A 26824-nucleotide genomic window follows, 5' to 3' on the forward strand; every position below is an offset into this window, starting at 1 on the left:
ATTTTAAAATAGTACTTACTGTCTAAACACACTAAAACGGTATCTCTCTCCAACTGTGTTACATGAATGGAATCTAACTGTTGGCTGCCTGGGAGAGGGAGGACAGGTTACAGTTACACAACATGCTTTAAAAACTAGATCTTAGAAAAAACACAAATTCTGACCTTTTCTGTGATTTAAAACTAGCTTTTGAAATTTAACACAGAAACTGTATTTTATAATGATATATTATTTTTTCAAAAAAATGTCTGTAGGTCATCTTAGGAGAACAAACATTAAGTCCTAAGCATGGCTAAATGACCTGAGAAAAGCTCTATATTATAGTTAATTAACACCGTAGCTAGTTCTAGAAAGGTGAGTTACAAAAATAAAATGAAGCAAAGGGTAAATACAGAAAGAAAAGATGCATGTTAGAAAATGACTAGATTTTGTGCTACATTTTACAGTAACCAATGGGAAGATGGAAACAAGATCAGTTAGGTGAATCACAGCATTCTTGAGATAAAACCAAGCCAGTACTTGAGAAAAACAAAAAAAATTAATAAAATTGTAATCAGAGAGAAATTTTCCCAATGTTGGGGTGTGTGTGTGAGTAGGTGGGAGTTCCTTTCTGAAGAGGACACTGAGTGATAATGAACCATTCTGTCAACAATATCTTTTTGCAGGAAGCAACTTTCATTACTTTGCTGATATTTGCAAAGCTGCTTAACATCTGTGTTAGACGTGATGGCATTTTTGTGTATATATGTGTGATGACATTTCTGCAGAACATTTTTGGCAAAACAACTCATTTTAGGCACTCAGATTGTCTGAATGGTCTAGCTAAATCTAAGGAAAGACTTAAGATTATTTAGAGCAGTTATTCTCGACTGCATTGATTTTGGAAGCCCATGGATCCTCTCCCTTAAAAACTACACATCTAAACATAAAGTTTTACATATTACTTTGGGGTGGTTTTGGACCTTCTAAAGCTCATACATAGAGAAGAATTCAGATCCATAGAACTTATAAACTGCTGGGCCCCTGGATGACACTCCCAAAATAGTTTTTCTCAGTAAATCTATGTTCGTGCATTTATTCAACAAATATTTATGGAGTGCTGACAATGTACTTGGAATAGAGTTCATTTTAACTGTTATAATTGTTGCCCACTCAAGGGCAGGGGGTGGGGTGGGCAGCAGTACTCAACGATGAATACAACTGGGAGGTGGATTAACAATCATTTGTGAAAATGGAGAAGCCTAATCAGGCCAACCTCTGAGGGTTATCACCCTCAGAGTTCTGGCTCTCCTTAGGAAGCAATTTTGGTTTTGCATTATTTTTAGCCTAGTAAATAGTCTAAGTGGTTAGAATAGTACAGGGATTTAAAAAAAAAAAAAAACAAGGAAAAAATCCCCTCAAGACCCCTTGCCCCAAATTTCATAAGAATGAAATGTCTAGCCTTAAGCAATGTAACCTAATACAAGGGGGACCTCCAAAGCTGGAATTTACAAAAATTGTGTATTTATTCTTACATGTATAAACTCCAATCACCTTCAAAGTACTCTCCATTTGATGTAATACACCTATCAAGACGTAAACTTGCTCAAAAACAGTTTTTGAACTAACTCATCAATTTTTATGTCTTTTAGTGCTTTGGCCATTTTTTATTTCGCCTCTTCTACACTGACAAAATATTTCTCTTTGAGAACTTTCTTCATTGGGGGAAATAAAAAAAGGTTGCTCGGGGTGAGGTCAGGTGAATAGGTAGGGTGGAGCAGCATGACAAAACCATGGTGTTTTTGGTCAAAAACTGCAGAACTCTCAGCGTGGTGTTGGCAGGTGCACTTATAAATCACCCATCATGAAATGGGCAAATGCACTGAGTCTTCAAAAAATATCCACTCAAACCAAATGCAACCTCGTAACAATGCCAGCTGGTACACTGGCACAAACGGGTTCCTAGAACACTCACGTCGTGGAGGGAAGCCTGTGCTACAAGGGGCCCACCCTCCAGAAGACAGGTGCATTTTGGGGGGTGCCCCCTTGTTTGTCATACAGAAGAAAGCTGCAGGCACACATTAGAAAACTGTATGAAATGACTTGCTCTATATTATTGCTACATACTAACCAGTAAAAAGAAAGTTGGGACTGTCTGTAAAAATAACTGGTTTTTAAACAAACTGATACATATAATCCTTCTTTTGACAGTAACTATATAATAGGAATATGTTTCTATGTGGAAAACATAGAAACGTATTTTGCTATATATAATGAGCACTTTTTCACCCAATTTTTTTAGGGAAAAATAAGGATGTGCATTATACATTGGTGTAATGATTACATGCTGTGGGCATAATAATCCCATGTATACTGTGCACTAAAACATGTGTATACATTATATGCAGAAGCACAGAGCGGTGCACATTGTACACAGCAAATATGGCATATGTCATGATACTAAAACAATGTCATTTGTACCCTTCCGTTAGCTATGCTAGGAGGATATGCATCCAACTCAACCAAAAGCATTAAACAATAAATTAATAAAAAATGTGGGGTACAGGTGAAGGTAGGAGTGTATAGAATACATTCCAATTTTACTGCACTGGAAATTATGATTTGGTCCATAGAATAACATAGTCCAGTGCATACTCTAACTGGCTTATATTTGGTCTTTAAATTTTTAGAAATTTTGTGAGCCAGGTGACCTCAGGTCGGTAGTTTGAAATTGGTGATGGTGGGAGTATTTACACCACAGAAACAGGCAACTGCTACAAACCAGTTTTCTCTGTGCCCCAAGGGCCTACTGTTAATTACTGACCAGGATACCGGTAGTTCATACTGATTCTTATTCTGAAAGTGGTATTAATGGTTCTACATTAACCTCAGTAGCTGAACTGTATAAAGAGTTGTCATTTAGCCTATAATCAAAAGCTAAAGATATTTAATAAGAAACATCAACCTATGATACTTGTAACAGACTTCTCTACAAGGTAAGTCAGTAGTGGAATTGCTGTAAGTAAACCTTGCCTGACTTCTTATGCAAAAATGTCTTCATAAACTTGGGGTTACAAACGATCAAATAATACTATCTTCATTTCAAATAATATACCCCTCATTCATTTCAATTTGTTAAAATACAAATTGATTGATTTGTCCTAATTTTAAACTTTGAAAAGAAACTTCCCAATCTTTTCTGAACTTTCACTAAGACACATTTGATAAAATGCTAAGCTAATGAACCATTCTCAGAAAGTGTAAGAGATATATCCCTGTATCTTTAAATGGTAAAGCTTGGAGGCCACACATGAAAAGCACTTGAACTAAATGATTCTAAGAATTGTCAGGGGAAAAAAACTCACAGAAAAAAAAGAAATAAAGCCCTTTGCTTGAGAAGCTGATCAAATTTGAAAAGTACATGGTGGGCAAAAGTAGGTTTACAGTTGTTTGGACAGAAAAAAACAAATATTACTACAAGAAAAAAACTCTGGGTTTCAAGTACTCACAACTACAAACCTACTTTTCCCTACCTCTGTATCTTATAAAACTTAAATCATTCAACATTTCCTTGTAAAATAGTTTGTATCAAATTGCCTTAAGCAGAGAGAGATCATAAACTCTATGTACATGATCCTCTGTGCTCGCCTGGAAAGCCATGATCTAAGTGTTTATTTGACTAAGCCTACATTGGTTGAAACCATTCTGCTCCTTTCATATACAAAACCATCGACGTTTTATTTAATGTAAGGTAAAAAACACTTACCAGCACCAATTTCTGTAAACCACGAAGATGCAGAATTCAAATTGATTGTCTCAAACTGAACTACCTGATTTGGTTCAGTGCCCTTGCTAATAGCTACACAGACCATCGGGTATTCCTGTTCAGGTATTACCAGCATTTCAAAAACATTCAAAGGACTTGGCAGAGGAAAATCAAAGTGCTGCAAAAAATAAGCAAGAGAAGTCTAATTCAGAAGCCACCCCTATTCATACTGTTGCTGAATAAAGTCAATGGAAAGACTTTCATTTTCTTGATCGATCTAATTTAAACATGATCATGATAAGCATCATAAAAATCTATAAAATATGTTTTAGAGAACTGGATACATTCAGCTTTATGTCTGTGATGCTTTTGAAAGCTTATTAATATAAGTTAAAGAGAAAATCTTAAGAACAAAACCCGTTAAACCCAATGAAGACCTAGTATAAATAACTGTAAACATGCTGCCACTACACAGGAGCAATGAAATCTTAAAATTTTAACTGTAACTCACACACGAGATTTTCTATAGGAGAAAAATGCCATATACCTTTATCAACATGAATTTCTGCATTGGCTCATACCACTGAAGTAAAACAATTCCCGACTGTAAAGCTCCACAGAGGTATTTATGTCCTGTGTAAGGGTTTCTCACTGGGGAGAAGCAGACAGACACACCCAAAACACTGAATACTTTATATGAAAACATAATCGGTTCATGTCTAACCACTATGCTGTACACCGGAATCGAATACAAAATAATATTGAATGCAAACTGTAATTGAAAAATAAAGATATTTTTTAAAACCCTAATTAGTTTAGTTAAAAGCTAGACTCATCTAAAAGCTAACTCAGCTTTATAAAGGCAATGCCTATAATATACACAGGGGGAAAAGTAAGAAAATGTGGCCTTCTATGGATGAAAGAAAAACTATTTGAAGCAATTATTTAGCTAATAATGGAAAATTGTTTCTATTTACGAGGATGATAACAGTGAGTAGAATTTTTATTGTTTCTATTCACGAGGATAACAGTGAGTAGAATTTTTATCTGTTACCTTTTCCTTTCACTTTCTTATCTCATTTTAAAATTACACACATTTACTTCTAAACATTTTAACACACTATATCCTTAAACATTAAGAACTTTTTACAAGAACAATATTTTAAGCACTAAAACACCTAAACTAGTACGCAACTTAAAAGAGCTGCTTTTTAAGAAAATTGACCGAAAGACAGAATTTGGATAAGAATTCTGGTCTAGGAAGCAAGTGAAATCTATGATTTTATTTTTGGTCTAGTTTACAACTGTGAACTTAAAACAATGTAAAAATAACTGTTTTACCTCTTCCTTGACTCAATTCTATAAATACTTATTAGTCTTTCTTTCCTTGTCTGCAATTTGACTCCCATCAAGAATGACTATAAAAGTAGTTATTTGCAATATGCTGTACCTTAATATATTTGTATGTTTGTATCTTAGGCCGTAAGTTTCTAGACTTTTCCTGAATCATATATCTGCTAACAGATATGAACCTGATTCTGCCCTAGAAAATTTGCTCACAACTAGAGACTATGTTATGGAGCCTTGTAGCATGAAGGTCACTGATCAAACAGAAAGAATAAACAGGAAGTTAGGAGCTCAGGATCTGAAGTCATGGACTGGGTCTGATCCTAGAGTCTGTTACATTCTAGTGACATGACAAGTATTGCGGGTGGTTTTAAAGTTGAGATAAGTAAACGCCACAGAATTTAACCATCCCCCACAGAGAGTTCTGCATTTAGTTGTCACTTCTGCAAGGTACCCTCATGTATGTCTAACCGATAGGAGTCTCTTTGTCTGCCAGGGACCGTGTCTCACTGGATAGTCTAACAGAATGATTTAAAGCAGGGGTCTGGCAACACTAGGGGAAAATAAAATTACCTATAATTCAACTGCCCAAAGTTAACCACTATTAATTTTTTGACATATTTAGGTCTTTTTTTCTGGATACAAATATCTGCATTTACAACCACTTTCAAAAATTAAGAGAAAACAAAAACTTCTATATCTTAAAATCAAAGAGATGCCCAAGTAAAATAAGCAGACAAGGCAATGGTCTGAAAAATAAAGTTTTTAGGGTAAATACATGACAGACTGGAGAAAGACAAAGGGAATAGTTGCAGGAGAAAATTCGGGGGAGGGGGTGGATGCCATTTCAGAGAAATGGCTGATGATGCCCGCCCTCTACTAAGCAGAACCCGCTCACACCACGTCTTGTTGAGGTGCCATCTGCGCCAGGGTCACCGGATGACCCGCAACCCCCGTCAGCCCCTCGTGGAGGAGGGACGAGCCCTCCACTTTAGTATCTTCAACAGGGTGGTCCTCAAATTCTCTCTTCTTTGTCTCCTGCAGGACTAATTACTAAGCTGCCATGTTCTGTAGGCTTACTTTTCCTACTCACTAGTCGCCGTTTTTCAAAAGATCTCTTTTCTCTTTACTAAAACTTTCTATGGGGTCATAACACCACCCCTCCTTTCCTTAAGTGTCTAATATTTAAGCAATTATTTTGTGACCAGACCAAACTTGAAGACCAGAGGTTCTCAATCCTCAACTCAGGACTAATGCATACAGCTACAGTCAATTTCGCTGTAGTAACTATTTTTGGAGATTTGGGGAAGCTTCCAAACTTGTGATTGGAATCAGAAGTGAGGGTATTCATGTGTGCACTGTTTTGTCTGACTTCATAGTTGGCTAAGCTCCAGCAATAATAATGTACATAAAGCACTAAGCACGGACTGTTAAATAAATGAAAGTATATTATTAGCCGAGATACATCCTCATGGACTAAGGTTAAAAAACTTTAGGAACACTACGCTCTGAGAAAGCACTACGCCTATTATCTCTGAGCATTTTTATGCCATGTCCCACTATACATTCTTGTGCTTTGGAGGCCCCTTAATTTCTTATTAAAATAAATGGAAAGCCTGCTTCCTTCCTATTTGATACTATAAGTCTCTTGGGATAACTTTAAAGATGTTACAAGTTCTAACCATCAGTTTGAGAAATGGCATTTACTCACCTATGCAACACTTGTGGCAGCCTTTTGTATCAGGAATCTTTGTAGTTAAAGCAAACTTCCTGAAAGCATAAGAATATAAAAATACTCTACTGCAATAGTTTCTACACTGTGAATCAGTTACATCAGAACCAGTTAAAGAGCTCTACAAAAACTGTCTGGGACTCTCACCCCCAAGTAGAATTTTATAGGACTGAGGCAGGGCCTGGGAATCTATACAACGGAGGGGGACCCCACGCCAAAAAGCACAATGATCTTCTGGAGGGCAGGCCCCTTGTAGTACAGGCTTCCCCTCTGGGTGAATGTTCTAGGAACCCATCTATACTAGTTGGTTTTGTGAGAGGCTGCATTTGGCTTTAGCGGATTTTTTAAAGACTCTTTCAACACACTTATCCACTTCCTTATTTACAAGCACACCTTCTCACACCACTTAGTGTTCAGCAGTTTTTGACCAAAAATGGTATGACCCCCATGCCCCACCCTCTGTATTCACCCTGAATGACATTTTTTTGTTGTTTCCTCAATGAAAAAAGTCCTTAAAGGGAAATATTTTGCTGATGTGGAAGAGGCGAAAAAAAAAAATACAGCAGAAGCATTAAAAGGCATCAAAATCCACAAGTTTGAAAACTGTTTTGAGCAGTAGAAAAAATGTCACAATAGGTGCACTACATTAAGTGTAGAGTACTTTGAAGATGACAAGTTTAAACATGTAAAAATAAACACACACTTTTTAATACATAAATCTGGTTTTCTTGGGGGGGGTCCCCCCTTACTTAAAACTTCTACAGAAACGGACTGAAAGACACAGAGAGCAGACTGGTGGCAGCCAGGAGGGAACAGGGTTGAGGGACTAACCAGGTACAGAGGTGAGAGGATTAAGTGCAGACTGGTAGTTACAAAATAGCCTCCCAACAGACAATATAGTGGTAACTATGTGTGGTACCGTGGCTGGTGGAAATACGGAGGGCAAACATATTATAAAATACATGACTGTCTAGCCACTATGCTGGATACCTGAAAGCAATACAAAATAATATTGAAAGTAAACTGTAATTTAAAAATTAAAATAATAATAAGCATTACAAAAACTTCACAGGTGATTTCATGGAACACTGATTTTTCAAATTTCAGATGACACGTACTTTAGTGTAAACTATCTTTCAAAATTAAGACAAAGTTGTTTTTTTTTAATCCTGAGGAAATTTTTCATCTCTTCCAGAGAGGCAGGAAGGCAGTGGAGGGAGGGAAAGAGAGGAAGAGTGAGGAAGAGAGAGGGAGAGGAAGGGAGAAGGAGGGAGAGGGAGGGAAGGAGAGGAAGGGAGGGAGGGAGGGAGGGAGAGAGAGAGAGAGAGAAGGAGAGACAGAGAGAAACATAAAAGAGAAACATGGATTGGTTGCCTCTAATACATGCCCCAACTGGGGAGCAAACCTGCAATCCAGGCATGTGCCCTGACTGGGGACTGAACCCACAACCTTTTGATTTACAGGACGATGCTCCAAACAGCTGAGCCATATTGGGCAGGGCAAGACAGTTTTTTTAGAAGACAAAGAATAATGACTATTTTAAAAATAAACACTAATTCCCCTCTTTCCCAGAATAATCAAATATTTTGTACCTTGGTAGTATGCGGTCTGGAAACCTGTGAGTTTGAATATGAGCAGCTAATCCTGGTTTTTTGGCTTGTTCAAACAAAGCTATAAGATTATGAGAGTAGAGCTGAAAGGTTTTGCCTATAAAAGAGAAACATGTTATTTTTATTAGAATCATTCACAGCAGAAAAAATGTAATTTTCAAGCAAAGAAAACATAATTACCTTCTAAAATGAGGAATCCAGAAATGTTCAAAAAGCCAAGCAATATGGAAAGACACACACACACACAAACAAACAAACAAAAAACAAACCCAGTTAATACTATTTTGAAAGATAGTAAGTAAAATGAGTTTTAAGAATACAGACAATTGTGTTTCTTAATACACAAATTAGGTATAGTCTGACTAACAGGTGACCTGGATAGAATATACATAGACCTTAATAAAGCCAGCACAGAAACAGAAACTGTTAACTGCCGCTGAACGGGTTGAGTTACAATGATGGGCATGTGATTACTTTCGCATAACATGGAAAAACATGAAAAATTCTATTATGTTATTTTCAAGAATAGACCTCATTAACAATTTATCAAAGTACCCTGATTAAAACTGATTGTGAGTGACACCTTTATTTTATATGTTTTAGTCCTCACCCAAAGATATGTTTATTGAGTTTTAGAGTGAGAGGGCAAGGGAGAGAGAGAGAGAGAAACATCCATCAACTGCCTCCCACACGTGCCCTGACGGAGCCAAACCGCAACCTTTGGTGTGCGGGACAATGCTCCAACCAACAGAGCCATCCGGCCAGGGTGTGAATGACATCTTTGTAACAGACTGAAATACTAAGAAAATTAAAGCAAACTAGTATTATATGCCACAAAACAAAGATAACAGCAATTATGTGGAAATAACAGCAATTATTATGTGGAAATATTATTTCCACATGATCACAACCATAACTGTCTTAAGCATGGGGCATATGGTAACCATCTTCTCATTCCATATTATACATGGTATGGTGCTTTGCCAACAGGGAGAGAGAGCGAGCAAGTTTGAGAACAGAACAAGTGCATGAGAAAGAGCCAGTCTTATCCTTAACAAAATTCTCTGTCGTTTTTCCTAATGCAAACATTCTGCCCAATGTTATGCCACCCTTGCTCTCTCCATTACCTCTATGCACATAGAGCTACATGGCTGGCTGGGCAGCTAAACACAGAAGTACATGTATGCGTGCCCATCTGCACAAATGCAGGCCTTTTCTCCTACTAATCAGAATAATATTTTCTCCTATTAAGCCCTACTATCTACCTTTATTCAGTTGTATGAAACACTTTAACTAGAATATGAGAACTAATTTATAGGCTTTTCTCTATTTTTCTTAAGTTATTTTATAGATATTAAGATGTACTCCATGTGGTTTTTAAGCTTATTTCCAAAGACAAGTATAAGTAGAGATAAAAGTAGTAAATGTTAGAAGAAAGTGATCTTATATGTATACAATTCAGAATTATTAAATGATACAAAATTGGATTTAAGTTTATTTTCATAATAATAAAATTTTTTGTTAAAAGTAAATAAAATTTAGAGGAAACATAATTTAAATTAAAAAATCAAACAGACTAAATACTCTCTAAGGTCCCCCACTTTTTAGAAGCCATTTACGCACAATCAAATAACATGCTCTTTGTAAACAATGTCATTAGCAAAAATATAAAAATTCCTCAAGAATCTCTAATTAGGTGCTGGAGAGTGAAAGAGTTCAAGTTACACACACACATACTTAAAATTATGAAAATAACATTTCTTTGATTAGGACACAATTCATAATGATCTACTAATCGGCGAGTAAGAATGAGTATGAGTGCTGATGCTGTAAAGTGTAAGTAGCTGAAAGGTACACTTAATACTAAGAAGCCTGACAGTATAGTAAATAGAGCAGGAATATAATCCTCATGTAATCTACTGAAACACAGAGCAGCAGAGAGCATCAAACCAAAGAATTTTAAAAAATTAAAATACTAAAATTATTTAATTATTCCAAGTAGAGAAAGGGGTCAGTGTTATTTTAATAGTTAACAACATTAGGATTAAATTAAAGAACAGAGAGAAATAATTAGCTTGTACTCTACTATCAGAATGAAAGCAAGCAGCAAATCTCCAGGTAGCCACTTAAATCTAAAATGTAAAAAAATAAAAAATAGCTTTTAGTAGGCAAGAATTTTTTTTTTAAAGTCTGAAATACCACCCATGAATCTACCGCCAACAACAACCAAACAAGGAAAAACACAAAAACAAAATTAGAATAGGTTGCTCTGGAACCTGCTTGTTTCTAAGACTTGAAAGCAGTGGTCCAAGATAATTAATGTGTGATCTAGAATAACATGAATTCTACCAGAAATATCTGCAGAAGCCTTCACAGCCCACCAAGCATTCTGGATATCATCTCATTCTATCCTCAAAGCAGCCTCTGAGGCTGTTATTGTTACCGAAATTCTTTTCCAATTGAGAAAACTGAGGCTCAGAGAGGGTGACTTGCTCAAGGTAACAAAAAAAGAAAGCAGCTAGATCTTCTGATTCTTTCCCTTCAACTGTTACTACACAACGGAAGGCAGGAACGACAGTGACAGTGGAGGCGGACAAGTGGAAGGACATGGCCTCAGGTCATGTCCTGAGTGGTATTCCTCAGGAGTTGAGGTCCTGGGCAGATCTGAGAAGTGCTACCTTAACTGAAAACAGGGTCCCTTCTCAAAATTTTTTACCATTCTAAGCTGGTAAAAAATATGTGCAAATTACTATACTAGATTATAGTTACCCTGAATCACAAATAACATTTTAAAATAATGCATATTAAAATTACATTTCCCTGCTTATCTATGTATTATAGTTCACATTATTTTCATCATATACATACCTGATAAAGACATTAAAGTATTATTGATAACATAGAGCCACGTACATTTCCTTGGAAATAACTATAAAAAAAAGATAATTAAAACTTTAATTTCCTTATCTCTTAACCTCCAAATTCCAAAAGTCTGATAGTACCAAAAATTATTTTTTATTTTTCAGTGAATTACCAAAAAATAACTATTTTTCAGTAAACTACATTTAAAAAGTGTTCAACAAGGACATGCAAAATATACAATTTCACTTCTTTAAATGTTTAAATAATAAAAATTAAAACTGAGGCCCATATACATTTATTTAAAATTAAGATACTTCTTTTACTCAATTTATCCAAACTAATTTCTTGAGTTAAAACCCCAGAATTACCTGTTCCATTGTTGCCTCATGTAGCTCATTGAGATTCAATGTATAAATACCATCTTCAGTTCCAAAAATAATGTATTGATCTAAAATAGTTGAGATAAACCACCAGAATTTACTATCATTTTCTGAACTCATTTATGAAAATAATGGCTCTACATTTTAATGGTATTAAGAGTAGCCTCCCACCCATTCAAAAAAAATTATTTTCTAAAATCCATGCCACCTTCTCTCCCCAATTCATTTCTTATTTTGAAAAGCAGGTGTGTTCTCTGTTACTCACTCTGGCCTTACCTTACTATATAATCCTTCCTCTCAACATAATGATGTTAATATCTTAAGATTTGTTATTATAGCTATATTTTTTACCAGACATCTCAAATACCCTTTGAATGAGAAAACTAAAAATTAAACAGAAATTATAAATTATGACATATCAGAAACCACGGCAATCCTAGTATACAGACCTTGGTTTCTAAATATTATTTTCCATTTAAAATAAAACTCCTTGGAGAGAAGACTGATTCTAATTATGGGGCAAGGAAAGTATAAGATGATTCCAGAAATCTTGCTAGCTAAGAAAGTAAGGAAGTGCTCAGAAAATAATGAGGACATGTCAAACAAAAGAATATAGGAGCTCCTACAGGTCAAAAATTTTGACAGTTTAAGTGCTAAAATAAACATTAAAAGTGATAGATCATATGTCACAGGATAAAAAAGGATTCATAAGTTCAAATTGGTAAAAATACATAGATGAATAGATGGGAAACAGAGATTGCCAATAGACATCAATGGATTGTTGCTAATGGATGCTAAAATTAGTCAGTGAGAGTCTGAGGAGCAAAGACACTTTATATAGCTTTAATGTATCTCCACACTTACTATTTATCAATCACTTTGAGAAATTAATTACTATAACTTAGGGAAAACAGGAACTTGACAGTGGAGAAAGGTAGTGAACACAACCTTAAACTGGTCAATATTCGTATCGCTAGTATTTGGACAAGCTGGTACCATGTGCCCCCTGCTACGAAGCATTGAGAGGAGCACAATGACACTTTCATGATATTCCTGCCAAAAATGCATTTCCTGATCTAAGCATCAAACAAACCCAGATTAAGAGACATCCTACAAAATAAGTAGCCTCAAAAATATCAGGATCAAGAGAGAGATGGAAAGGTGGGGAAACTGTTTCAGATGAAGATTAAATGACATGGTAGCTAAATATAACCTGTGATCTTGAATTCTGAACTGCGAGGAAAAATGAGGAGGGAAACGATAAAGGACATTATTGCAATAATTAATATAATTAATGAAGACTGTGGATTAAAAAATAGTATTATCGCCAATAAGTTTCTTGACCTTTACAGTTGTGCTGTGGCTAAGTGAGAGACAGTTCTTATTCCTAGGAAATACAGATTGAAGCACAGGGGAAGAGGAGAATGACGTCTTCAACTCATTCTCAAGTGACTCAGGAAAAATGCACATATATAGTAAAACAAATGGGGCAAAATAGAAATAACCAATGATTCTGTGTTTACTGCACTATTTTTTAACTTTTCTGTAAGTTTAAAACTATATCAAAATGCAAATTTACAAACACAAAAAACCCCACTTCCTTACTGTTAAAACTATTTCCTTCTTCTATACTTTGTAATAGTGACATTTAAAGCAGATAATTATATGATATAATCTGTTTTTATTACTGTGAAGTGAATACAAACATTTCCTGAACACCCTCCACTGCCTAACTCCTGTTCACTAATATCCGGATGCCCAGGTAGGCTCCTTACTTCCTTGCAATAAAGTGAGTTGCATTAAGGTTCATAAATGACCATCCCAAGAACCAAAGGTGTTAAGTATCTTCCCCAAGTCACATAGTAATGACAGCAGAAATTCAAACCCAGATTTGTCTCACTAGACATTTTTACTTCTATGTAATATGCTTCCTTACTTTAAAAAGTTTAATTTTTTTAAAATAAATTTATTTGCCATCATTTCACACTTGCAAAAAAGCTGTGATAGTACCAAGGATTCTTGAATGTCCTTCACACAATTCCCACATCTGTTAACATTTACCACTTTGGCTTTACCCTTATTTCCATACACACTATTTTTTTGTTTTCTGAACTTTTTTTGTTTTTTTGTTTCAGATAAGCTGTAAGTAGAATGTCCTATTACTTCCAAATGTATGCATTTCTTAAAGGAAAAAAGGTCTTAGATAACACAGCACAATGATCAAAATCAGGAAATTAACAGTGAAATGATACTATTACCTAACCTATTGACTTGACTTACTGAGATTATCTTCTGTCCCAGCACTGTCTTTCCGCATAACAGAAAATCCCAAATTATGGTTGCACTCAGTAGTGATGTATCATTGGTCTCCTTTNTGACCATCCCAAGAACCAAAGGTGTTAAGTATCTTCCCCAAGTCACATAGTAATGACAGCAGAAATTCAAACCCAGATTTGTCTCACTAGACATTTTTACTTCCATGTAATATGCTTCCTTACTTTAAAAAGTTTAATTTTTTTAAAATAAATTTATTTGCCATCATTTCACACTTGCAAAAAAGCTGTGATAGTACCAAGGATTCTTGAATGTCCTTCACACAATTCCCACATCTGTTAACATTTACCACTTTGGCTTTACCCTTATTTCCATACACACTATTTTTTTGTTTTCTGAACTTTTTTTGTTTTTTTGTTTCAGATAAGCTATAAGCAGAATGTCCTATTACTCCCAAATGTATGCATTTCTTAAAGGAAAAAAGGTCTTAGATAACACAGCATAATGATCAAAATCAGGAAATTAACAGTGAAATGATACTATTACCTAACCTATTGACTTGACTTACTGAGATTATCTTCTGTCCCAGCACTGTCTTTTCGCATAACAGAAAATCCCAAATTACGGTTGCACTCAGTAGTGATGTATCATTGGTCTCCTTTAATCAGAGCAGTTCCTTCATGCCAGGGCTGTCAAACTCATTTCCACTGGGGGCCACATCCGCCAAAATAATTTTAGGACTGTGTAAATGTAACTACTCCTTAACTGTGAAGGAACTGAAATCATATCCGACCCTTTGAAGGCAACTGGGAGGCTGATGTGGCCCCTAGTGAAAATGAGTTTGACACCCCTGCTTTTATACATTTAAATTCTAATGCTTTAAATCAAAACTCTTTTTCACCTACTTAGGTTGTTGCAGGTACCTACACTATTTAGTGTCGAAGTCATATTTATAAAGTAAACAACCTCAGTTCACTAATCATAAAGATCCTTTCCCATAACAAACATTTTATTGGAGATGTGTATAAAACTTCAGAAATTTTACCTTTTGTATCAGGATGTATCCAGGATGTTGCACAATTAATTTTCAAAGGGCAGCCATCAAAAACTTTGGAAAAGCATGCTCCCATCTTATTATAAAGAAAAAAAAGTTGACTGATTTGATTAAATAATTTTATATATTCTTAGAAAAGAGCTAAGATTATTATGAAATGTTAAACTGTCTCTTTATACTTATGGTTTATTACAAAGCAAAATTTGTATTTTGATATAATTTAACCCCTTCTACCAATAATAGAGGCTCATATTCTTTCATTGTATAACTCATATTTTAGGGCAGAAATACCTAATTTATCAAAACATCTACTTACATCAATGATATTCTAAAAATTTTAAGTCACTGCTTATCTTTAGGACTAATATTTAATTATGTAAAACAATGGATCATTTTATTTCAAGGGTGTCAAACCCGTTTTCACCAGGGGCACATCAGCCTCGTGGATGCCTTCACAGGGCTGAACATAACTTTAGGACTGTACAAACATAACTACTCCTTAACTAGGGGCAAGGAGCTCTACATTCGGCCCTTTAACCACAAGGCTGATGTGGCCGCTGGTGAAAATGACTTTGACACTCCTGTTTTATTGAGTAACACTACCATGGTTATAACTGTGCTATAACTCTTTAATAGTGATAACAGAAAAAAAGACTAATCTTTTTTTACACTATATAGTAAGTCTTTTGCTGAATAAAAAGGTATAACTTCTAAAGCATCCTCTTTATATAATTGCCTATACCATCAACTTACAGATAGGTTCTACTGAAGGACCAGAGAACAAGTGTTAACATAAGATTTCCTGATCCTTTCCACTGCATACGGTTCAACGTGAAAATGGCTTCAGATGTAGAAAAATATTTAACCCATATAATGAAGAGGACATAGTACCATTAATATCATCACATTAATATTAATTTGGCCTTTGTAGGCTAATCATACTACTGCCTATATTTACAAAAAGTGACTCTCCACCCTGGCCTGAGTGGCTCAGCTGGTTGGAGTGTTGGCCCATAAACCGAAAGGTTGCGGGTTTGGTTCCTGATCGGGGTGTGTACATGAGAGGCAACTGATAGACGTTTCTCTCCCACACTGATGTTTCTTTCCCTCTCTCTCTTCCTCCTTTCCCCTTTCTCTAAAAAAAATCAATGGGCATGTCCTCGAGTGAGGATAGAAAAAGGTATATGGGATACCCAAATGCACTTAACGCATTTTGTACTTTATAAGTCTTTCCTGTCAATGGCTCAAGATACTTGACAGCGAGTAAACAACCTTCTGCTTCTAAAGAGATAAAAATCAGCAAGTGGTTCATATAAAAATATTCCTTACCAGCACTTTTGGGGTGGGTGGGAGGCCATTGATAACTGGTTTCTGTGAGAAAAATAATTATTAATTCTGTAAGACCTCTTAAGCCTTAAAAAATTATACATTTAGAAATTCAGTTATTCAAAAATTCTTCAATGAAATAGACTATGCCCCTTATAAGAAAATACAGTATTAGTTACAACCAATCGCCAAATGTCTGTTATACTTACAGGGAAATCTCGCTTGTCCTTTTTTAGTGGTAACTGCGGTGCTTGTGCCGATCCTTCTGTATTTTTACTAATCAGTTTTGAAATACCATCACCATTTCCTAGAGAGAGTCATAGTTAAAAGTTGAATTACTATTCAAATAAGTACTTTCCTTAAAAAATAACTTTCTCTCTCCCCCAATGCTTGGTAAATCTTATCTTTCAGTTACATTTTATATTCAATTATGGGTTACAGGTACATAGCATATACCATAGTGGTTGGACAATTATATACTTTACAAAGTGATCCTCTGATAGCTCAAGTACCCACCTGGCACCATACTTAGTTATTACAATGCTACTGACTATATGCTCTATGCTGTAACTTACATTCCCACGACTATTGTGTAAACACCAACCTGTACTTCTTAATCCCTTCACCTTTTTCACCTAGCCTCCCAAACACCCTCTCCTCTGACAATCATCAGTCTGTTCTTTGTATCTATGGTCTGTTTCTGTTTTGTTTGTTCACTTGTTTTGTTCTTTAGATTCCACATACAGGTGAAATCATATGGTATTTGTCTTTCTCTGACTTATTTCAGTTAGCATAATATTGGATAATCCTGAATTGGGAACTATTCTCTGTCACACATGTTAAAGTATCTTCCATGCCTTTTTCCGGATTCTATAGCATCTTCAGCAGTGGTCTTAATGCATGAAAACACCAAATGTCTTTTCATATTGTGAGAAAAATGAAATCTGACCTCTTGATTCTGATATTTAAGGACTTTCATAACTGAATGTAAATCTATTTCCTCAGTCCTATCTCCCAGTATACACCCTTTAAAAGCTCACATTTCTACCATACTGTTGTAGATTGCACTTCAAACACATTCATATTTTTCTGCTCCAGTGCACCTGTTCATTCTTGTCTCCAATAATGCCTGTCAGCACTGACTCTACCTACTGAAGGCTCACCAAGGTGTTTAATATTTTGCAAGGGTTCACCTCCTGCCTCTTTCCTATCCCTATTTCCTTCAGAAATCTCTCATCCTCTATTACATATAGTTAATTATTGAAGAAGACACTTATATAATACAAACTGTCTTGTCTAATGTTATGTGTACAGGGATATAACTTCGGCTACAGATCCTGTACTTCTGGAGGGCAGAACATCCATTTTTCTTTCTGGGTCCTATAATATTTAGTAAGGAATTAAATCAGGGTTGAATTGGACTGAACCTACTTAGAGCCCACCCATGCGGAACTTTAAAGAAATTTCACAAAGATTTAAATACTAATAAAACTGACTAAAAAGACATTCTTTAAAATATGAATGAAATGTCACTCTTTTCAGTTTTCCCTTTCATTCATTTACCCAGATCCCAGGAGCTAGCTATACGCACTCCAGGGCTGCTCACACTGCTGGCCATACCGATTGAGGAAGTCTCGGCCACAGGAACACAGCTTGGGCTGCTCTGCCTTCTGAGAACCTGGGGAGGTCTGTGCTCAGAATCAGGGCAACGCTTTACAGTTGATGATTTTTCTTCATCTAGGAGGTTATCTTCAGGGTAACTGTTTATCCTTGGCTAATGATAAGACACAAAAATACGTGAATAAATTTGAGTGTATTAAACAGTAACACTTCATCATCATCATGCATCAAAGACTTTAGGAGGAGGAGGAGATGCCTTTTTTTCTTTCTCCTATGGAATTCAATTCACTGGGCTCATAAGCAAAGTAAGCAAGAGTTAGGTTGCTGTTGCAACACAGCTATGAATTTGCCATGTGATTTTTAATCAATTCTCATCTAAAATTGATAAAATTTTTACAGCCAGTGAAACTATGTAAATATTTAGCATCTAGAAACAAGGAAATGACTTAATGAAGTATGACTTTACTGAAATATCAAATTGTATCAATAGTAATAAATCAGGATTGTAAATAATGAACTTTTTCACTTTTCATGCAGCCAAGTATTTTCTCAAATGAGTAACAATCTATTTTTTCCTTTTTCTAATAGCTATTTTAATATGCATTTTACATCTTCATAATCCTCTCTCAAAGAAAACTGTATCTAAAATACAGTTTAAAAAATTTTGAACAAATTCAATTACATTATTTTTAAAATTTTAATTATTTAATCAACAATTTACTGTTTAAAATGTATCAACAGCTCACCTTAGGAGGAAGGGGAGGTGGTATTGCTCGTTTTGAGGTTGATCTAATACAAAAAGAAAAATGCAATTTAGATGGTGATAAATTATCATAACATAGATATACTATTAAATGTACATCAAAATCTGTTCATATGCAGGGGATAGAAAAGACAATTAGATCATGGTACACAGAATTTTAAAAATCTATAGGAAAATATAAGATCTCATTCTGTCAAATTGTATTACTATAACTATAAAATACAGATTTTTATACACTAAATAAAAGGCTTTCTTATTTTATGGTTATGCTTTGCAACATTTACTATATAATAAAAACTAAATTAAACTTTGTAGTAAAAAACAGAGTCAGAACTTTAGAGTTGGAACCCACAGTGATCCACAGATATCAAGTCCTTTGCTGCTCTAAGTGAGGTCCACACATCGGCAAGACTGGCGTTACCTGGAAACTTTCATAAATGCACCTTCTAGACCCACTGAATCAGAATATGCGTTTTAACAAGATCTTCAGGTCAGCGTCCAGACACATCAAAATTGGAGAGTCACCATCTAGCCCACTAGTTCCATACACTTATTCAGTCACCGCAATCAATTGGGAAGCTCTCAGGATTCTTAGATTCTAGTCCCAAAGACTGTTTTGTATGGAGTTGACACATTTTTTTTTCTGTAAAGGGCCAGCCAGTAAATACTGTAAGCTTTTCAAACCAAACAACGGTCACAAATACCTAACACTTATGTTGTAGCATGAAAGCAGTCACAGATAACACATAAACTAATGAGCATGGTTATGGTCCAATAAATGTTCATGTATGGACACTGAAACCTAAACTTCACATAATTTTCAAGTACAACAAAATATCACGGTTCTTTTGATTTTTACCATTCATTAAAAAATGCAAACACCATTCTAGTCTGTGGGCTGTACAAAAAATAGGCAGGGGATCAGCTGTGGATTATAAGCCAGTTTACCAAACCCTGGATCTACAGGCTTAATGGGGGGCCCCAGGACTCTTGTATCTTCCAAAAGCTCTCTAGGTGCTGAAATACACAAACAGGGTTGGAACTACTCTTCTAGGCTACCCCTGTCAACGCTGAGGGAAGACAGGTCTGGAATATGATGGAACTGCATGGCAGAGATGAAATTGGAGCTTTTTGGCTCCCATTATAGTATTTTTCCCATGATATTATGTGGCTCATCTTTCAGAATATTAACATTACACATACTACATTCTAATTTAAAGAACAAAAACTAAAAACCTTAAGAATCAACACATGATGCATTCTGGTAATTAAAAAAAAAGTCAGAAACTTTATATTGACAGGAAGCATAGTACAACTTTTTAAAGACTGTAAATGAAAACTTAGTGGGATAAATAAATCACCCACTCAATACTTCTCTTATGTAATCAAGTAAAATAAAGTTTTTATATTAGTAAACAACTTACTTTCCAGTATTTGCACCATCAACAGACAGACTCCACTGTAATACAAAGTTTGAGTCTGATGACACTCCCTGTGAAGGTAAAAACTAGAGTTTAAAATGTTACCTTAAAACAGATATTAACCATTTCACTTGATTCAAAACAATGTTCAGTCATGATTGTTAATCATCTTGCCTTTCAATCAGTTTTTTAATCTCTAGCTAGATTAGCTGGCATTAGACATATTTAGGTCAATGAATCATCAGCTAACTAAAACTTAAGAAATTCCATAAACATAACTATAATATAGCTTCTGGTATGATATGTCCTCTTTATCAGTAAGCTAATATATTCCAAAGTAAAACAAAAACATCTAATTTTGATTTATTTGCATCACTACCTCATTAGCATGGAGAACTAAACATCATAATATCATTAATTTATTGATGCTATTATTTTTCCCTACTAGTATAGAGACTGAGAGTTTATTAAACAGCAATACACAAGATTGGACAAGGTAGGTTTACAGTTGTTCATATGTAAAATAATACAATAATTAACAAAAATCAATACAGGAACAAACTGTTTCACACACTCACAACTGTAAACCTACTTTTGCCCCATGCTATAAATAGAGAAGCACTGTTCCCAAGGGTTAGGATGAAGAGATACATTAACAGAAGATAATTACTCTAGAAACTATACTTTTACTAATATAATGTAGGTTAAGATAATGCCTAGGCTGACTCTAATAATACCTTGCTCTATCTAGTACTTCTTTCCTCCCAGGTAAGGAAAGGGTTAACCAAACAGTAATGACAGAAGAAGAGCAACCATTAAAGAAGAACCTACATTAATAAGTAACTATTAAAAACAGTAAGACAATGCAACAATGTACTATAAGCCTAAAAGAATCAATAAGAAAAAAGATCCTGTGAGCTTAAAGCTGAGCATCAAATTCCATATACAGTACAAAATAACTTCATGGAAGTTTTTCAAGTCTTGGAAGGGACAACATAAATGATTAAAAAAGGAAATTATACATTTTACCTGAGAAAAAATACCCTAGAAAAGCCTAAGGGTAGGGTTTTTCAAATTTTAATGTGAAATACATGATCAAAATTGATGCTTAAAACAGTATATTGCTTTGTTCCTTAGTGAAAGTACACCTAACTATAAGTTTTCTCAAATTTTAATGTGTAAAATATTTTAAAGTCATTAACTCCTACCATTTCATCCCGTGCTTCTGTTTCTTTCCTCAGAGGTGGTTCAAACTGTAATTTGTCAACTGCAAAATACATAATAAGTATTCACAAACTCTATCTTATAGGGTTAATCTAAGACATGTAATGAGGAGCATGTGTATTGGGGCAGGAGAAAAGTAAGAGAAGAGACAAAAACACAATATCTCATTTTTTAATGATAAGAGTACCCCTTACTTTAATGCTTACCAAAAGAAAGTAATAATTTATCTTCCTAACAACTCTGCTTAATTCTTGGTTTTAGTCAGAAAATTTCTATGTGTAAGAGATTTTTAGAAACTAAAGAAGATGACTTAAAGGACTTTAGAGGATTTAAAAACCCTAAGGATTTTCTCTAGACTCTGTTTTGAGACTAACTTAAGCTACAACTTTATGGCAGGGATGCACCCCACCCACCACCACTGAATTACTTATAATTATTTAAAAATAACAAATGATGTTTGTCAAATTAAGTGTTACAATGCATTCAGGAATCTAAATATTTTGCTAAATTTGTATTTTATTTGGCCTAGACTGATTTTAGAATTATTACAAATACTCAAAGAATTCTAGTTTTATAAGAGCTATTCTAAAACAGAGACAAGGATGGCTTATAATTCACTCATAAAGTATACAGAATTTTAAAATTCTAAAATCTGTGACTAAAAGACTACAAAAATTAAAAAACAGCCCTGGCTGGTGTAGCTCAGTGGATTGAGCGAGGGCCTGTGAACCACATGATCGCAGTTCGATTCCCAGCCAGGGCACATGCCTGGGTTGCAGGCCAGTTCCCAGCAGGGGACTCATGAGAGGCAACCATACACTGATATTTCTCTCCTTCCCTTCCTCTCTAAAGATAAATAAATAAAATCTTAAAAAAATGAAAAAACACACTTCTATTACAGAGATGTAAAATTTCTAAATACATTAAACAAGTACTTTTAAAAAGAATTCAGTTGTCCTTATTTCTACAGAGAAAGATTTGTAAGGCAATACAAAGTACCTACATTACTCATTAAACAAAAAGATTAAGTCAAAATTTACAAAAAAGGCTGAAAGACACCCTGGACCGTGTAGCTCAGTGGACTACTGCGTGCTGGCCTGTGAGCCAAAGGGTCACCAGTTTGATTCCCAGTATCAGGCACAGGCCTGGGTTGCAAGCCAGGTTCCCAGTGAGGGGGTGTGTGAGGGGCAACCATACATTGATGTTTCTTTCCTTCTCTTTTTCCCTCCTTCCCCCTCTCTAAAAATAAATAAATAAAATCTTTTTAAAAAAGACCAGAAAACATTCTATTAAATATAATACCTACTTTTAAAAATAACCCCAAATAAAAAGACCCTTGCTCATTAATGGCTTATTTCTTAACATAATTAAAGAACCACTACTATAATTCACAAAGAAACAATTCATTCATTTGAGATAGAGATAAGCTAAGGGTTTTCGGTCACCACTAAAAATAATAGCAAGCAAGTCGAGAGTTGAATTATAAAAGGTGTAAGTATGGAAAAAAGAAAACATCATTTAAGAAAAAGAAATCATACATCTATGGCAAATTTCAAGGCAAAAAGTTTCTGGAGTAAATGAGTTCCATAAATCTGAATTAAAGATACAGTAAAGTATCAACTGCATCCCAATACCAGTTTCAGTGATTAAAAATGAGGGATTTCATTTATAATAACAAATACTTAAGATGTTTTCTTTTAACATGTAATAAAAATATTTCTTAAAAAAACCCAAATTCTTTCTGACTAGCCTAAGGTCACTGCAGCTATGACTCCGGCACAGAATGCAACAGCATCACCGTTGTTCTGGGATGAACCCAAGTTGTTTGGTTTCAAGGAAAATCCTGACAGTACCTTTGCATGCATCTTTGCCCTATGAAAATAAAACGGTGAAAGGTTTTCTGCTTTACATTCTCATTTATCTCCAAAAGATCCTGCAGGTTCTAGCCATAATGAAGTAAGAGGAATTGGACTTACCCTTCTGCTATAAATAACTACATACATATAACACAAATGTGTGTGTGTGTACAAACTATACGAAGCAATATTTAGAGGCAACGGATAACAGACACCACAAGGTTTAAGAGCAGGAAACTACATGGTGGCAAGATCCACATTCACCCTTACTTTCTGCCTGAAGGGAAGGCATTTTCCAAACTAGGGCACCAGATAGTGGAACCCAAAGAGAGAGTAACAGTCTCACTGGGTGCAGGAAACAAAGACTGGAGATTTGAGCTGCTTAGGTGGTGGTAATTTGATGGCGGAGTACCAGAAATGAGAAAGCTGCATAAAGAAGAAATATGCCAGGAAGTATGTTAAGGTTTTAGTTGAACACTCAACTGCCCCAAAGCAAAGCAAAATTATGCAAGGTATGTCAGAGAAGTGCTAGCAATGCAGTGAGCTACATGCAGATCTCGGTGATCAAACAAAGGAAAGACATCTCAGTTTCCACCCAGATGAAGGACTTTGCTAAATACTCCAGTAAAACTTGGTACAAGCCTTGAAAGAATTAAGTTGACCTACCAAAATTAACTAACTCTTAAATGCTCTTTAAAATAAAGAGGACAAAATCTAGGTACTTAATGCTGTATCACGACATCCAAGATACAGTAAGAAACAACTAGAGAAGAAAACAGAAACCATAGCCAGTTGAGAAATAAACAGAAACATCCAGAGATGATACAGATATTGAAATTAGTACCCAATGACTTTAAAACAGCCATTATATACTCAAGAACTGAAAAGATAGATACAGTGAACAATGGAAATTCTTAGAAGAAAAATGGAAACTATATATACCACAATTTGCCATGTATAATGTGGTCTTGTGTATGATGCACACCCATGGTTTTAGCCCAAACTTTCAAGAGAAAAATCTTTCGTTTAAATCTTTAAATTCAACTATTTATTATTTATTTATTTACTTATATTTAGATACTTGTATTTTAACATATTATGGTACAAGATATTTTACATAATTACAAAACGCAAGAACAAATAACAAAGTATTTCAGATACTACCCATGTATAATACACATCCTTATTTTTCCCTCAAAAATTTGGGCAAAGAAGTGCACATTATACACAGCAAATTATGATACACATGTATATTATATGAGGCCTCTCTGGGAAATAGTCTAGCCATTCTTCCTGTAACAAGAACAGTTTGTGCAACATCGATGTAACCTGGCAGCCAAGTAGAGTGGACTGGAATGTGCATGAGTGAACACTGACAACTTCACTGTACTAGTCAGTGCAGACAGTTAGACGCTGTTGAGTGAACACATGTACTATGTGGCCACTGCATTCAAAATGAGTAGAGCAAGAAATCTGCATCAAATTTTTCGTTAAGCTTGAACACTCCTCCACAGACCTATCTGGATGACTCAGAAGGCTGCAGCTACAGGTAACTGGTGACTAGCAGTTTCATCACAAAAATGCACCTGCTTATGCATCATGCCTTGTGCAGAGTTTTTTGGCAATCCATCAAACTACTCAGGTGACTCAGCCCCTGGACAGCCCAGATTTGGTACCCTGAGACTTCTGGCTTTTTCCAAAACTAAAATTACCTTTGAAAGGGAAGAGATTTTAGACTGTCGATAAGATTCAGGAAAATACGACAGGGCACCTGATGGCGACTGGGAGAACTGTGTGAGGTCCCAATGTGCCTACTTTGCAGGGGGCTGAGGCTTCACTGTTCTATGTACAGTATTCTTGTATCTTCAATAATTGTCTCTATTTCTCATATTATGTGGCTGGATACCTTCTGGACAGACCTTGCATATATACATATATGTATACATATAAATGAAAATCTAGGTCTGAAAAATTCAGTATCTAAAATAAAATTCACCAATGTATTTAAAGAGGAAACTGAATACCACATAAAAAAAGATCAAAGTACTTGACAGAGCACTAGAAACAAAACTCAAGTAGAGAGAACCAAAAGCCACATGTAAGTATACGGGAGACAGAAAAACAGAGCCTCAAGTGACCTGTGAAACCTCAAATGGTCTAACATTTAAATGAAGTTCAAAAAGGAGATGAGATCAGCTGGGGCAGAAAATCTGAAGAAACAGTCACCCCAAATTTGATGGAAAAAAAAAACCCCAATTAATAGATCTATGAAACTTGATGAACCACAAATAAAACCAGAAAAACTTGCACCTAGGCACATCATAGTCAAACTGCTAACAAAGTCCAAAAGTTTCATAGTGCAATACTTATTAAGGATCATGATGCACCTGAATATTTTTCTATTTTGTGTCTTAATAACAGTCGCGTGTGTTGGACGTGGCGGGCACTGTGGTAGGTGAGGTGGAAGAGGGTATGGGGGGAATAAATGGGGATGGGATATATGGGTATGGCATGTTTCAGATATTTCTTTAAAAAAGAGTTTATTTACTCTTAGAGAGGGCAAGGGAGGAAGAAAGAGGGGGAGCAAAACATCAATGTGTGGTTGCCTCCAGTACACCCTCTACTGGGTGGCTTGCAATTCAGGCATGTGCCCTGACAGGGAATCGAACCGGCAATGCTTTGGTTCACAGGCCCGTGCTCAATCCACTGAGCCACACCAGCCAGGGGCAGATAATTTTTCATAGTCAGTTTTTCTGTTAACAAAGGCTATATTTTTGGTTATCACATGTTTAATTTTAGGATGGATCAAAGTTTTGTTAAAAAGCTTCAACTTCTAACAATGGCAGAGAAAAGTTGTAGTTTTTTGTCTCCTACCTGGGAAAACTCATGTAACTTCTCTAGTGAATTAAACCCTTCTCTAGAACTGTTACTAAGGAGCTTTGTAAGACAACACATCTTACGCAAAATCTCCATCGCCTCTGTGTTCAGGTAAGATAAGAGGGACAAATGGAATTTTCAAACTTAAGTTGGGTGAACCTTCAGAAATTGTTGGACTTCCTCGGCCTAAAGTGTTTGTTCATTTTGGCGTGAATGACAGTGAGGTCAATTCCCTTCGGAGCTTATTAACTCTCTCCCAATGAACCCAAAACTGGGCATCTTCCATATCTGGGAATACTGCCCCCAACTCCAGTTTCTACATTATAGACTAATATAACTGAGACTTGTACAGTACACACTGTTTTAAATTCAAACATGCCCAGAAGCATTTCCTTTGAAATAACCTTTTCATAATTAAAAAATCAGATTGCCTTCTGGAAAACTGCCCTCTACCCTATTAAACAGAATCTTGCCAGGTACTGTGAACAACTAACACAATACAGTAGAACAGGGTTATGATCCTTGCAGTCCTGTCCCTCAATTACAGAGACACAGGCCAATCTTAAATCAATGCAAATTCTTTCCACAGGACATGTCAAACTTGAGATGACAAAGAATCTTCAGAAGCAGATGACTGCGAAGAGAAGTTTCCACACAAGTCTGTTGGATCAAGCTGAAGATGACATGAAATGCATTATTTGCCAAGATGCATGGAACATGATGACAGGAGACA

At 35.5% G+C, this 26824-nt stretch overlaps 1 protein-coding gene across 3 annotated transcripts in view; it reads right to left on the reverse strand.

Moving 5' to 3' along the window:
* Positions 1-26824, reverse strand: part of MAP4K5 (mitogen-activated protein kinase kinase kinase kinase 5) — a 105106-nt gene that overhangs the window by 12723 nt on the left and 65559 nt on the right. For 2 of the 3 annotated variants that reach the window (XM_037054264.1, XM_037054265.1), the window contains exons 15-29: positions 21343-21401; positions 20138-20205; positions 18697-18739; positions 17951-18104; positions 16540-16637; positions 16334-16375; positions 14996-15080; positions 11665-11744; positions 11303-11363; positions 8615-8617; positions 8417-8531; positions 6804-6862; positions 4293-4396; positions 3746-3923; positions 20-88 (exon numbers count right to left, since the gene is read on the reverse strand). In XM_037054264.1, the coding sequence (XP_036910159.1) occupies positions 20-88; positions 3746-3923; positions 4293-4396; positions 6804-6862; positions 8417-8531; positions 8615-8617; positions 11303-11363; positions 11665-11744; positions 14996-15080; positions 16334-16375; positions 16540-16637; positions 17951-18104; positions 18697-18739; positions 20138-20205; positions 21343-21401 (1218 nt within the window). The remainder of the gene's footprint in view (positions 1-19; positions 89-3745; positions 3924-4292; positions 4397-6803; positions 6863-8416; positions 8532-8614; positions 8618-11302; positions 11364-11664; positions 11745-14995; positions 15081-16333; positions 16376-16539; positions 16638-17950; positions 18105-18696; positions 18740-20137; positions 20206-21342; positions 21402-26824) is intronic. The other variant, XM_037054266.1, reaches the window with a different exon arrangement.

This window comes from Sturnira hondurensis, unplaced genomic scaffold (assembly GCF_014824575.4).
Source record: "Sturnira hondurensis isolate 20B ecotype Veracruz unplaced genomic scaffold, ASM1482457v3 Scaffold0008196, whole genome shotgun sequence".
Classification (NCBI taxonomy): Eukaryota; Metazoa; Chordata; class Mammalia; order Chiroptera; family Phyllostomidae; genus Sturnira; species Sturnira hondurensis.